The sequence below is a fragment of the Echiichthys vipera genome, assembly GCF_963691815.1.
Source record: "Echiichthys vipera genome assembly, chromosome: 10".
Lineage (NCBI taxonomy): Eukaryota > Metazoa > Chordata > Actinopteri > Perciformes > Trachinidae > Echiichthys > Echiichthys vipera.
The window spans coordinates 19,446,141-19,458,292 of record NC_139835.1 but is presented as its reverse complement, the minus strand read 5'-3'; the positions used below and the strand labels follow the sequence as shown (position 1 = coordinate 19,458,292).

General features: G+C 41.6%; 1 protein-coding gene across 1 annotated transcript in view; it reads left to right on the top strand.

Moving 5' to 3' along the window:
• The first annotated feature begins 2,922 nt into the window (after positions 1–2,922).
• LOC310952917 (FERM, ARHGEF and pleckstrin domain-containing protein 1) overlaps positions 2,923–12,152 on the top strand; it is a 54,829-nt gene continuing 45,599 nt past the window's right edge. Inside the window, exons 1-2 of the mRNA XM_083921760.1 lie at positions 2,923–3,148; positions 6,918–7,124. Coding sequence (XP_083777886.1) covers positions 6,945–7,124 — 180 coding nt within the window. The 5' untranslated portion in view covers positions 2,923–3,148; positions 6,918–6,944. The remainder of the gene's footprint in view (positions 3,149–6,917; positions 7,125–12,152) is intronic.

Sequence of the window (12,152 nt, the reverse complement as noted above, 5' to 3'; positions counted from 1 at the left end):
TGTGGGATTTTACCTGTCTGCATCCAGAGGATCATTTTCTTGTTATGTGTCCGTGGCATGTACACTAGGCTTTTTGATGTTATTTCATATAAGAATATCTATTAAAGTTGTTTATTTAGCGGTTATTAAATATGCTGAATAAACTGTCCCTCCATTCAAACATTTCTTCACCCTTCGCTGATTTCACAACTTGATTAGCATTCCAGATCCCTTTTTGGCTATTACAGAGATGGAATAAATTCTCCGCTTGGACACAGAGGGTAACAGTGTTTTTCTGTTGGGCAGTGAAATCAGCCCGATCATGCCAAGCTAGTGTCACAGCTTTCTTTGGTGACAAGAGTGACGCTTGAATTAGTGTTTGTGTGGCAGACTTTTTCACAGTCCTGTTGTCATGCATGTAGGGAAGGAAGAGAGAACTTTGTTTTCTTTTTTAAAGATGTTTCATTGGGGATTTTTGCCTTTAATCAATAACACAAGTGGAGATAGACACGACGATGGAAAAGAGAGAGAGAGAGAGAGCAGAACATGCAGTAAAGAGCCACAGGTTGGATTTGAACCCAGGCCACTGTTAACAACACAGTCTCCATGGGTCACACTCCCAATGAGCTACCAGGCCACATTGGGGGAAACAACTTTTAATTGAACTTTTAAAGGTCTACAGGACTTGTGACACTTCTGCCTGGCACTCATGCTTCATGGTACGCCAAAGCACCCTCCGGTGGACCCTGGGTATAGTGCATGGTGGTATTAAAGACCACTGACAAGCATCCGTGTCATCTCTACTCTCAACCACATTGCGGAACACATTGAAAAAATGCACCTCACTAATGCAAATTAATTTAGGCTAGGTCATAGCATTGAATACTGCGAAAGAAAAGGCTGTCTTTCAGCTGTTTTTAACAGTCCTTGAACAAAACAAAGAATGTCTGGCAGTTGCGGTGGATGCTGTTGCGTGGCTGACCCTGTCTTACTACACTGACAATGAGCAGGCCACACATGAGCAGGACGGGATAGCCTCCAGAATATTACCCACTCCCTATTCCTTAGGATAAATAAAACATATCTCTTTCTTATACCAGCCAGGTACTTGTTTGACAGTATTTGAAATGTATATATATGCTGTTCGGTGTATGTATACATTAGTCAGAGGCTCTGTATTCCTTTAAAAAATCACTGTATTTATTTGCCACAATTGTTTAGCATTTTTACTCACGCACCAACTTCTTTTGTTTATACTCTCTGGGTTACTTTATGAACTACACCATGGTGTCCAAGAGAAATGCATGAACATTTTTAATAGAGCAAATCAAATGTGCCTCCTAACTCCCCCTGAATCATTCAATGGTAGTTCAGTTATTACCAACTCATACTGTGTAAACAAATCTTTATTAAACCCTCGTGATTTATGTTCCAGCATTTCCAAAAGTATCATTTTGTCCGGCCTTTTTTGGGCTAATGTCTATAAAACGATCCACAATACATTTATATTTGAGAACATTTCCATTGGATGAATGGCTATAAACACAATGGATCTAGAACAATAAAGAATATATAATATTGTCAGGCAATGTGGAACAAAATTATTTGATATTAAAGCTGCATGTTAAGGGAGTTAACTAATTCTGCCACATAATAGTAAAAGATCTTGTCAGTCAGGCTGTGACAGAAACGATACATGTCATTTATTTTATTTTATTACACTTCATTAGCCAAAACAGGACACTGTTGGTTGTTGGTTGTTGGTTGTACCAACTCATGGTTGTTTTGTGATTTTCTTGTTGTATCATTATACATTATGTTGCCTGTATGTTGTTGTGCGCTAATAAAAAAACCGTAGGCCTTTAAAATATTCCAATTTCAATATGTCCCCGGTTTAAAGGTCCCATATTGTAAAAGTAAGATTTCCATGCTGTTGTTTTTTAATTATAAAGTAGGTCGCAGTGCTGTATAAATACTTTGAAAGTATCAAAATGCTCAATCCACAGAGAAATACACACAGCCCGTATTCAGAAACTTTGCCTTTAAACGAGCCGTCAGGACTTCTGTACAGTTGCGTTGTCACAACTAAAGGCTAGTATCCCGCTGTTCAGTCTGACGTAACACCCTTTCAAAGTACGATTTCCGGGTCCAAATGCTCCGTTAAAACAAAACAGACAACAACGGCCAAACGTGAGCAATTATGATCACCTCTTTCGTCAGTTAGACACCTTTTCATCAATAAGAAAGACGTTAAATGACAATGACTTTGTTTTTTAAAAACTCAGATCTGTTCAAACAACGGGGAACACGGCATTGCAGCGTTGTAGAAATACAAGGCTTGGTCCGGCTTGGTCCCGGAAATCATATTTTGAAAGGGCGTTACGTCACCACCTAACAACTGGATAGACCTTTCTAATGGAATTCCATTGCTAGGCAACAGCCTTGGCCCTTGGTAACTTCCTGTCAGCTGATGTCATTCACATACACTGCAACAGGAAATAAACTTGGACTCTTTTAGAATGTTTATGTTTACATTTTTGAAAAGGTCCACAGGTAGAAAGTACCGCAGGCATTCCCCGGGTGCAATGACGGTGCCAAAACACTAAGAACCAGATCCAGAAGCACTGACCAATCAGAGCTGATTGGGCTTTTTCAGGAGGGGGTTCTTAAAGAGACAGGTGCTTAAAAAAGGGGTTTCAGACAGAGGGTGAATACAGGTATATTCAGAGTAGTCAGTTTTTGAAAATTAAAACTTGTTGAAATGTTTTAGTAGAAACCCAAAATACAAGTATGAACCTGAAAAGTCTTTGGGAACCACTGGTTTATATTGTTGTTCCAGCCGACGCCGCTGGATGGTGCTGTTGCTCCTCTGTGTCACGGCGCTGAGAAGGTGGAGGTGCTGCACCTCCTACATTGTCTGTGCAGAAGGCACCGGGAGTGGATCCGCCACTCGGTTCAATGTAATCCCGTCTTTCCTCCCCGGCTCACTCACTCAGTCGTCCGCCATGGCGACCGCAGAAAGCCTCCTCTCCGGTCCGAGCAGCATTTAAAAATACACTCAACAGGGCTTCTTTTCCTTTTCACTCACTGCCGCTGGACGTGGATGTAATATCTCCTTCAGCTGGGAAATACATACGTGTGGAGAAGCCCGCATTTCTCGAGAGAAGGGGTAAGAATCGTGCAGCCCGAGTGTGCTCTTTAAGGGAAGTGATTCAACTTGTTTGAAGAGATTATGGGTTAAGTCCTGGGAGTATCTTTGCCGTGTTGTTATGTGATCCTGTGGATTTCGAGGAAGGGAAAACTATCACTGTGTGTAAAAAAAAAAAAAAAAAAAAATCTTCACGAGTAGCTGTCCTATTTGTCCTCTAGATTGGGTTGCATTGCACAGATATACCTTAGCTGTATGGATGTGGACGGACGCCGCAGTCGCTGGTGTTTTATTATGCATGGCGTGTAATGATCAGGAACTTATGCATTTAATATGTCACTTAGTTTCCACGATGTGTCCAGGTGAGTCCAGGCGGTGCATTCATGTCACATCTACAGTACTGGCTGATAATGTCCTGAGGATTACAGCAGCCTGCTCTATTAACCTACATTACATTACCTCTCTGAGTGTTGGACTTCACCATTTTCTGCACTATTTTCTCAATTTCAGTTTATTTTATTTATCATTCAGGCTGGATTTAGGAGAGGCTTAAATGGCAGCCGAGCTCTGGTTACAACATGCATGCATCCAGTTGGTTGTCATTCTTTTCACTTGTAACGAACACATGTAACCTTGCCAATTATACAGTGGGAACTTATTGTGATTCATGCAATCCCAGCCACACCCAGGCATCGGTGACTGTTGCAGAACAGAGGAAATTGATCTTTTTTTGTTTTGTTTTTGTTGTGGAGCCCTGCCCTCAGGTAGACAGTTGGCTGTATCAACCCCGGCCTCTGGCCATTCAGCTGTCACTAAAGGATTCCAGCTGTGCAGTGTCGGACTGCACCGAGGGGCCCCTGCACACAGAGGAGCCACTGTTACAAGACCCGGAGACTCTAAATGAGCCAACAGTCACAGCTCCATGTTAACCCACTTGTAGGGGAATTTCAAGCAAACGAGTTCAAAGGCAGGGTGAGAAATATTCAGGGGTCTGTAAATGTCCCTTTAGCCCTGTATACTGGGCGACTACGCTTTAAGTGTCACGCTGTGGCCCCTGGAGCAAGGTGCCAGCTCTACGACTAGTGACTGTTTTGTGTGTTTGTTTCTACCTGAGTTGCCCATTCAGAGGAACACACAGACCTGGACTCATGAATGGTTGATAAATGATCTCTTGTGCAGGGGAGGGTATCCTTCTGGCTGAAATAATCACTGTCTACTCTTTCACTGTCCTCTGTTTCACTGGCGCTTTGTTTGAAAAGTGTCTGGTTACACGACATGCATGTGCAGGTCATATAAGACATGAATTTACTGACTCGGCATGACACACTTGCCAATAATCAAAACAAGGGCCACAGTGTGAGGATCAAATGGGATAAATGACTGGGCTTGGTTTGAAAAATATGCCTGTTGCCATTCAGGCTCTCGCTGACAGCACTTGGTGTGGTTTCCATCAGCCCGAGGGAGTGTTAGTGTGGTGATGAGTGTACAGACAGGTGCAAATGAGGAGAACATGCTCTCGAATGTTCGGGGTTCATTAGCTTTCTATCAAACCTGAATTTGCTTGTTGATTGCTAAAGTTGCGAAATAGTTCACAGGGCAGAACTGAAACTCAAACATGACATTCAAATGTGTCAAACTCAGATTACAAAGTTTATGTTTGGTTTGATTGGTCTTTACTAGTGAAAAAGCATGAGAACACATAAGGACTTGATAGGAGATTGGTTACCGCTGGAACAATCTGGATATTTTGGAACCAGCTCAGTTATATTTATTTGAAAATTTGGATAATCAATAAGATGTTTATGTCATTCACCAATGAAAAATACCAAACATTTGCTATTTCTAGGGATGTGAATCTAGAACAGGTTCCAGTTTAGAGCAGGTTTGACAAATTGGAATCAGATTTAGAATCGCATGCCTCACAGCTTATCAGTTCCTTTTATGTAGAGCAAGACCGACATGTTATTCTGACAGTTGTGCATTGCCAAACAATGACATCAAACTCATGCGTCTACGCTGCTGGAAACTTGCAATAAAAAGGGAGTCATGGGGAGAGGAAGAAACTCTCCAAAGCCTGGTTTCATTTTATTATTCAAGATGACAGCCATGCAGCTTGTCATATCTGTAAAAAAAAAGACCATTTCAAGTAAGGGTGGAAATGCCAACAAAATGCTGAAACACCACACTACTACTTACATGGGCTTAAATTCTAGGGATGGCATGCATTTGACACTTGGTGCCAGGTGACAAAGCTAAATGAACATGAATGCTGTGCAAATATTCTCTCCTTTCATCTACAATGTGTTCAGACTCGGATAATATAAAAAACGTTTCAGATGCTGAAAAAAATCTGTGTAGGCCCACTTCTTTGTCACACAGAAGATTTATCAGGAGTTAATAAGGGAATCAATAAAGAATCAGACTGATAAGAAGAATCGGTGATGGCATTGTTATCAATAAGATCTTATCAATTCCCATCCCTAGTTCAAGCTACTAAGATGAGACGATTTGCTGCATTTCCCTTTTTTATATCACTGAGAATTGAATATCTTTGAGTTTTGGACTGTTGAAGATGTTTGCTTGGGCTCTGGGAATTTGCCATGGACAATTTTAACCAACAATTCCAAAATTACTTGACAATTTAACTGATATTGAAGATAATCATTAGTTGCGGCCCTGCCTGTCAGCCTTGTGGCACATTCCTTTATTAATCAAATCCACTTCAACTACATTCTGCAGTGTTTGACTTGAAACCTCTCCTGAGCATCAGGCAGACATAATTTTGTGTATCCACTGTCCTTGGCCTGTTTTCTCTATGCACTCTGCTGGATTATATTATCCACTCCTTTTGAAATGCCTTATTCAGCTTTCAGCTTAAACTTGGCAGCAGTCGTTCACCTCTGCAGTGGCTGAACAACTGCCCACTGGCCCTTGGTGCTGTGATGAAGCACTTGGTGAGGTCTCAGAATGACATCAGCCTGCTGGAATGTGCAATGAAGAGAGAATTAAGCAGGACAGCGGGGCCTCGGGGGCATCTGGCTGTAGATACATGAGGGGTGGATAACAGCCTGCTCGTGTGTCAACCCAGAGTGAATGAGTCCTTGATTCTGTCCAAACAGTTCTCCACCTGGGACAAACAGAGTCAAGCTGCATGTTATTCCAGATTCTGCTCCTTCCCTTTGACTTGAATAACAGATGGGACCATCCATTGCTGGATGTGGCAGGGAAGTGGATCTCTATTACTTTATTTTACCCTTTGCTCTCTGATTACACAAATTCACTGTGTATTCAGTTCACATCTCCCACAGTGTCTTCATGTATTTGACTGGATGCCCTTGAGACCAATTAAAACCCAGCCAACTATATGTCTGTGTGTCGTTGGCCATAATGTCTTGTTTTTACGACTCCCCAAATCAATGGCCATTGTATTGACTCTTTGATTTTACACTCTGGCCTGCTGATTCGTTTGTCAAATCAAATTAGGGATCCTTGATTTGTGTTTTGAAATCAAGAACACGCTCAGATTTTTTTTCAAACAGTAATTGGTTCTCACACAGGCGACAATTATCAGCCATTAGCAGCAAGTGCAGTACTGCATTTGCAATTACTGTGTTGGTGTGACACTGAAGGTTGTGGAGCCTATCCTGTGGGCTCTGATGCTTTCATTTTATTTCACCTGCTGCTGCACCACTGTTGCTTCTGACAACAAAGATGTAACTCCTCACTTTACATTCACATTATTTTGTGTTCATACTGTATGAATGACTTTCCTCTCTTGGCCCCTGTGCAGGCTGGGCGGTGAGCACTGCAGTGCATCATGGCAGAGCCGGAGCCAGAGCCAATGGCCTCTGGAGCTGGGCAGCGTCTTGGAGCCCCGGAGACTCTTGGCATCAGTACTTTGGACCCTGGACACAGACCCCCGGTCATGCCCCCAGGACGACATGTCACCATCAGGGTCCGCATGTTGGACGACACAGAGGAGCTCTTTGACATCTCGGTGAGTGGTGAAAAGCCTCTTACTCTGGCACATTTCTTGATGGGAATAGTTATGTCGGACTGGGTCTCCTCATTATTGCACAGTTGCCATGAAGCATCTCCCGTTTTCATCATAGCAGCAGTAGTCTGGAAACAGGTTGGCATGGCAACTGCATGATGTTAATTTGTTGAATGCATAGATGAAATTGGAATAGTCGGTTTAGTGTGTCAGGGTTCTTCCAGTTTATTGTGGTGCTGTTTCTTCACTGTTTCCTAATCTCCTAAACGGTTTTAAACCAGTTCTACATGTTTTCCCCTCTAGTGTTACATGCTGACAAGCTCTCAGGTTATTCTTTGGGAACCTTAGACAGCATTATATTTCACAGTTCTGGACCATATTTGTGCATTCTTAAATAATGTAATGCAAGCAGGCAGGCACACCAAAGAGAAAGCAATACTTATGTATGTCTTTGAATGAGAAGAGCTTCCATTTGAATGCCATTCATGATTTCTGGGTTTAGAGGATTAGTTGTCTCATCAGAGATCTCCACTTAGACATTCAAGTCTAAGCTATTTGTACAGATTATGTAGAAGTTGAGCTAAGATTAGATGCTAATTGTGACTGCCGTATTATAAGATGATGATACCTTAGATGCAAAATAAAGATATATTAAAGCTGAATGCATGGACATAAAGCAGATGGTTTGCAGATATAGCTACCATTCTAACTTGAAAACTTCGATTTGAAAATCATTGTTAAAATGTTTTATTCTTCACCAAAAGTGAATTTTAACACGTAGTGCCTGTGTAAAGCCTGATATAGCTATTCAAAAATAATCCTGCTGGAGTTACGTTTGCAAAAAACTACAATGCCCAGCTGTTTAACAAAATTACTGAGCCTGTTTTTAAAATCAAACAATATGTTTATTTAAAAAGACAAAGACAGGGTAGTTTGGGTAAGTCTGAACATATTAGGAGACAGACTAATGTTAGTTTTGGTGTTTTTGTGGGGGTGTTGGCAGAGAAATATAGAATATCACCAGCATTATCCTTGAGGGCAATGAAGATGAGATACATGGCACACTTTCTTGTGGTGTTTTGGAAAGGTGTCGTCGGACCTTGATTTAATGGCAGAAGCATAGGGTGGAGTAAGTAAAAAGACTGTTATTTTTCCTAGAATAGAAGAACAAGCCACATTCTGTGGCCACAGTCCTTCCTGGCTGGAAGAGAAGAACGAGATGAGTAGATAGAGGAGAGTGAAAAGTGATGATGGAGGGAAAAAGATATAGCAGCAGCCACAGACGACTCGCTTAATGCCTATGAATGGGTCTCGGCTTTAAAGCTGCTGAGCTTTACTGACAGTGAGTGTGCAGTGCAGGGTGGATGTGTCCTTCTAGTTGGCAGTATGGGTAATAGTTGCCCCTTAAGTGGGCAGCAGAGCTCCCCGTGTATGGCTGCTAATCTTTCTAGCGGTATGATGTGTTGTATTCACTTAATACTTAAGGCTCACTAGATTCTCACAGTGAGGTCCCTCTTTGAGTGCGCTCATTTAACCCACATTACTGTTTGTGTACTTTAGGTTAAGTGAGGCATTAAAGCTTTGTTTGTTTACAAGACAACATTCTTGATGTTCTCAGTCAGAACTCTATTAAGACGACAACTTATGTGCCGCGTCTGCTTTGTCTCTTCTCATCAGCTCGCTAATACTGGCCTTTCAAATCTGATACAAGGTCTCTGATGCAAGGTAGAACATGCGAGGAAGGGATTATATTCACTCTGCTTCAGGACTCGTAATCTGGAAAATCCTGCAGTAAAACTCTGCTTTCTAAGGCTCTCAAAGGAGGGATCGAGCTCAAAAGTTTTGTGGTGTGCAGTAGATTTTTATGGAGTGTTTAAGATTGCTCTACCTTCCAAAGAAATACACACTCATGCTTTGTGTTTCTTGACATGTCAGATGTGTATGTACGGAAGTTTCAATTTAATTTCTTTTTTTCTCGGCCTGTATCCTGTTCCCACTTGCTGTTAGGTTTCATACAGTTTGAGTCAGAGATTACGAAACAACACTGTTCTTAGATTTACAAAATGCGGTTCCTGATGTATGTATGGACAAATGCTGCACAATGCAAGGCTCTCCCACTAAGATGGCCTTCTTGTGTGGACGTAGCAGGCCCATGATGGTGCTGTTGTGATGCTAGAAACTGCTTTTGTCAGTACAGCAGACATGCCACGTAAAAAAAGGCTGAAGATGCTGCTCAGGAGAAGATAACACAAGGCCCCCAGCCCAGCTTTACAGAAAGCTTTATTCATGCTCAATTTAACACACAACATTATGTCCTCTATCTCAAGTCAGCACTTGAGATAAAAATCTCAGTGGGCTGGATATAGTTTTTGCCTGTAGGTGTGCAAGGAGAACATTCCCTTATCAGCTCACATCTGGGGTGGAAAGATCTGTTATCTTAAAAAAACCCAATATATAGCAAAAAAGTTTTTAAATTCAGTTCAGTGTTGTTTCTAAAGACAGAACGGGTATAAGGGTTGGGTGATATGTTTAAATTTTCCAACCTGCCACTAGTGTTGCACGGTATACTGATACTAGAAAGGTACCACAGTACCCAGCCGTTAGAAACAATACTATTTCACGTTTTATTAGTATTGCTACTTTATGAACTTTGTGTGACAGTGGGTCAGCGTGTCTGTGTGAAGGTCCTCTCTGCTTCATCACTGCCTAAGGCCAGAGTGGGCAGGGTTTCACATAGTGACAGACAGTCACAGAGACAGACTTGAGTGCTAATGTGGACCGTCGAGTGAGACTTTATTTTCTTGACAAATTAACTTTTTTCACCATCAGAGTAGCACGGGGCAGTCAGGGGTAAAGCTAACTGTTTAACTGTCCGATGTGGTTCACACATCTCTGTATGCAAACAGTTCACACTGGAGACAATGGCCCTCATTTATCAAACGAACCTACAGCAGAAAAACATGCGTACGACCATTTCCTGGCAAACTTCGGCATTTAACAATTTGGACGTGAGGGGAAGCTACGATCAAATTTCATATAACATGTAATGTAGCTATAAAGCTCAGCAGCTTTTACAAAAATACATTTTTATTTTGACTTTTCAAGTTTTAGTGTTTTTCATTAATAAAAATAAATGAATAATTTTAAGTTGCGCATGCTGTCGTTTAATATTTTATTCCATTACTTTCATGTTTTATTTTTCCACCGTGGTATCGTTTCAGTATCGGTATCGAGATATTTTATGCAGGTATCGTACTGAAGTCATAATATTGGTATCGTGACAACACTACCTCCCACCAGCAGCCCAATAACCGTTGATTGCTGATACATTTGCACAGGTGTGTGTGAGGTGTGGCGATGTAGTTTCAGCTGGGAGATGTGTTTGGGCGGAAAGTTTGATATGTTCAACAAGCTCTTGGCTTTTTTTGTCTAATAAGTCTAATCACAAAAACCCAACCCTAAAGGATTTATTGTTATTTGTGATGGGTTATTGAAAATAAATGCCCTTTCAGCGCATAGATGCCTCATAAAAACTTGACTTGGTAAAGTTTGAATGCTACGAGTGAGTTGCTTAACTTAAGCAGTAAAATGACCCTTAATGGTACATCAGCTACATCCCAAAAGTTTCCGCTTTTTTTTTGGTCCAGCTGCGATAGAGGATACAGAAGACAAACTGTACATCACTTTGGCTCAGATCCTGCTGATATTAATCTCTCCCCTGCAGCAGTGAAGGGAGATAACTGCATGGTCTACAAACCACATTTGTCAAGCAATTATCTAGTCCTTTATTTCACAGCAGGAGCATAGAGTATTGTTAGTGCAGAGGCAGTTCATCTTAGGTGATTTCATAGTCAGAGTGACTCAAGGTAGGATTTTTTTTTTTACATGTGTCTCTTTAAGAAAACATAAAGCGTCTAACCTCCCCCTGTAATCGATACCGGCTGCTTCGGCTCCTTCTCCCCTATTACGGGGGGTTAAGTTTCCACGTCGGTTGGCAGAATATCAGATGGTCGAATAACAAAAAGGGGCCACCGAGCCATCTCGCGGGTCACATACCATGCTGTGGCCTACTTCACTCTGGCTGTGAACACACTTGTGTTGATGCTGATGATGTTTGGCTGCACAAACTTGGGCAACACTCAACTGGCATTGATTAATAAGCACACTTGAGCCAAAATAATGTTCTGTTTGCACTTCTTCCTTGTGGATTTTGACAGAAATATTTTCCAATTAAAACGGGCACCTTGCTTCGGTCCATTTTGCTCGTGCAAAATTCAGTAGAGCAGTAAATCCAAACTGTAGCCCTCAGTCTGTCTTGCAGTCCTCAGGCTAACATTCACTGACTCTGTCTGTGCTAATGTTTTGAAGCTCATGTTTGCTGATGGCTGGTAGACGCTCTGCAGAAGTTGCCTTTGAGGAGTGTGACTGTAGCATGGATTTTAGGGGTTAAGGGGTGGGGGATGGGATGTTCAAGGCAGAGTGGAGAGAGAGGAGTCATGCTCATTCCTGTGAATGAAGGAAACATTCAGGCTTCTAAAGCCGGATCTTACTGCTAGAATACTAACCAATAATATGGAACTCACCACTTCCCATTTAATACTCTTATGAGCAACGTAGTGCATTGTTTCCCGAACACAGAGTGTAGTAGGTTTGGAGCATCAGAGCTGTATGTGGGGGGTGTTGATGCTCTCATCATCAGCTTTTTATCAGTTCAGATCACAAATCAGTGGATAAAGATGTTTTTGGACGCCTCTCAGTTGACCTCTGAATCTATTATTTTATCATATACCACTATTTGATCTGTCTATAGATACTAGCTCACATTACTCTTGGGAGCATTCCATGTTTTTTTTGGTGCTTACATACATCAAATAGGCCATTGAGACAGTTTGTTGTTGTTGTTGTTGTTTGTTGTTGGTGCTTTGTTTTATGTGTAGGGACTCTTATCATGCTACTGCAGAGGTTTGGTGTTATTTTGAGTAATAGTGGTTAAAAAAGCTGTTTTATAGCCTCACTGTACTGCCCCAAGCT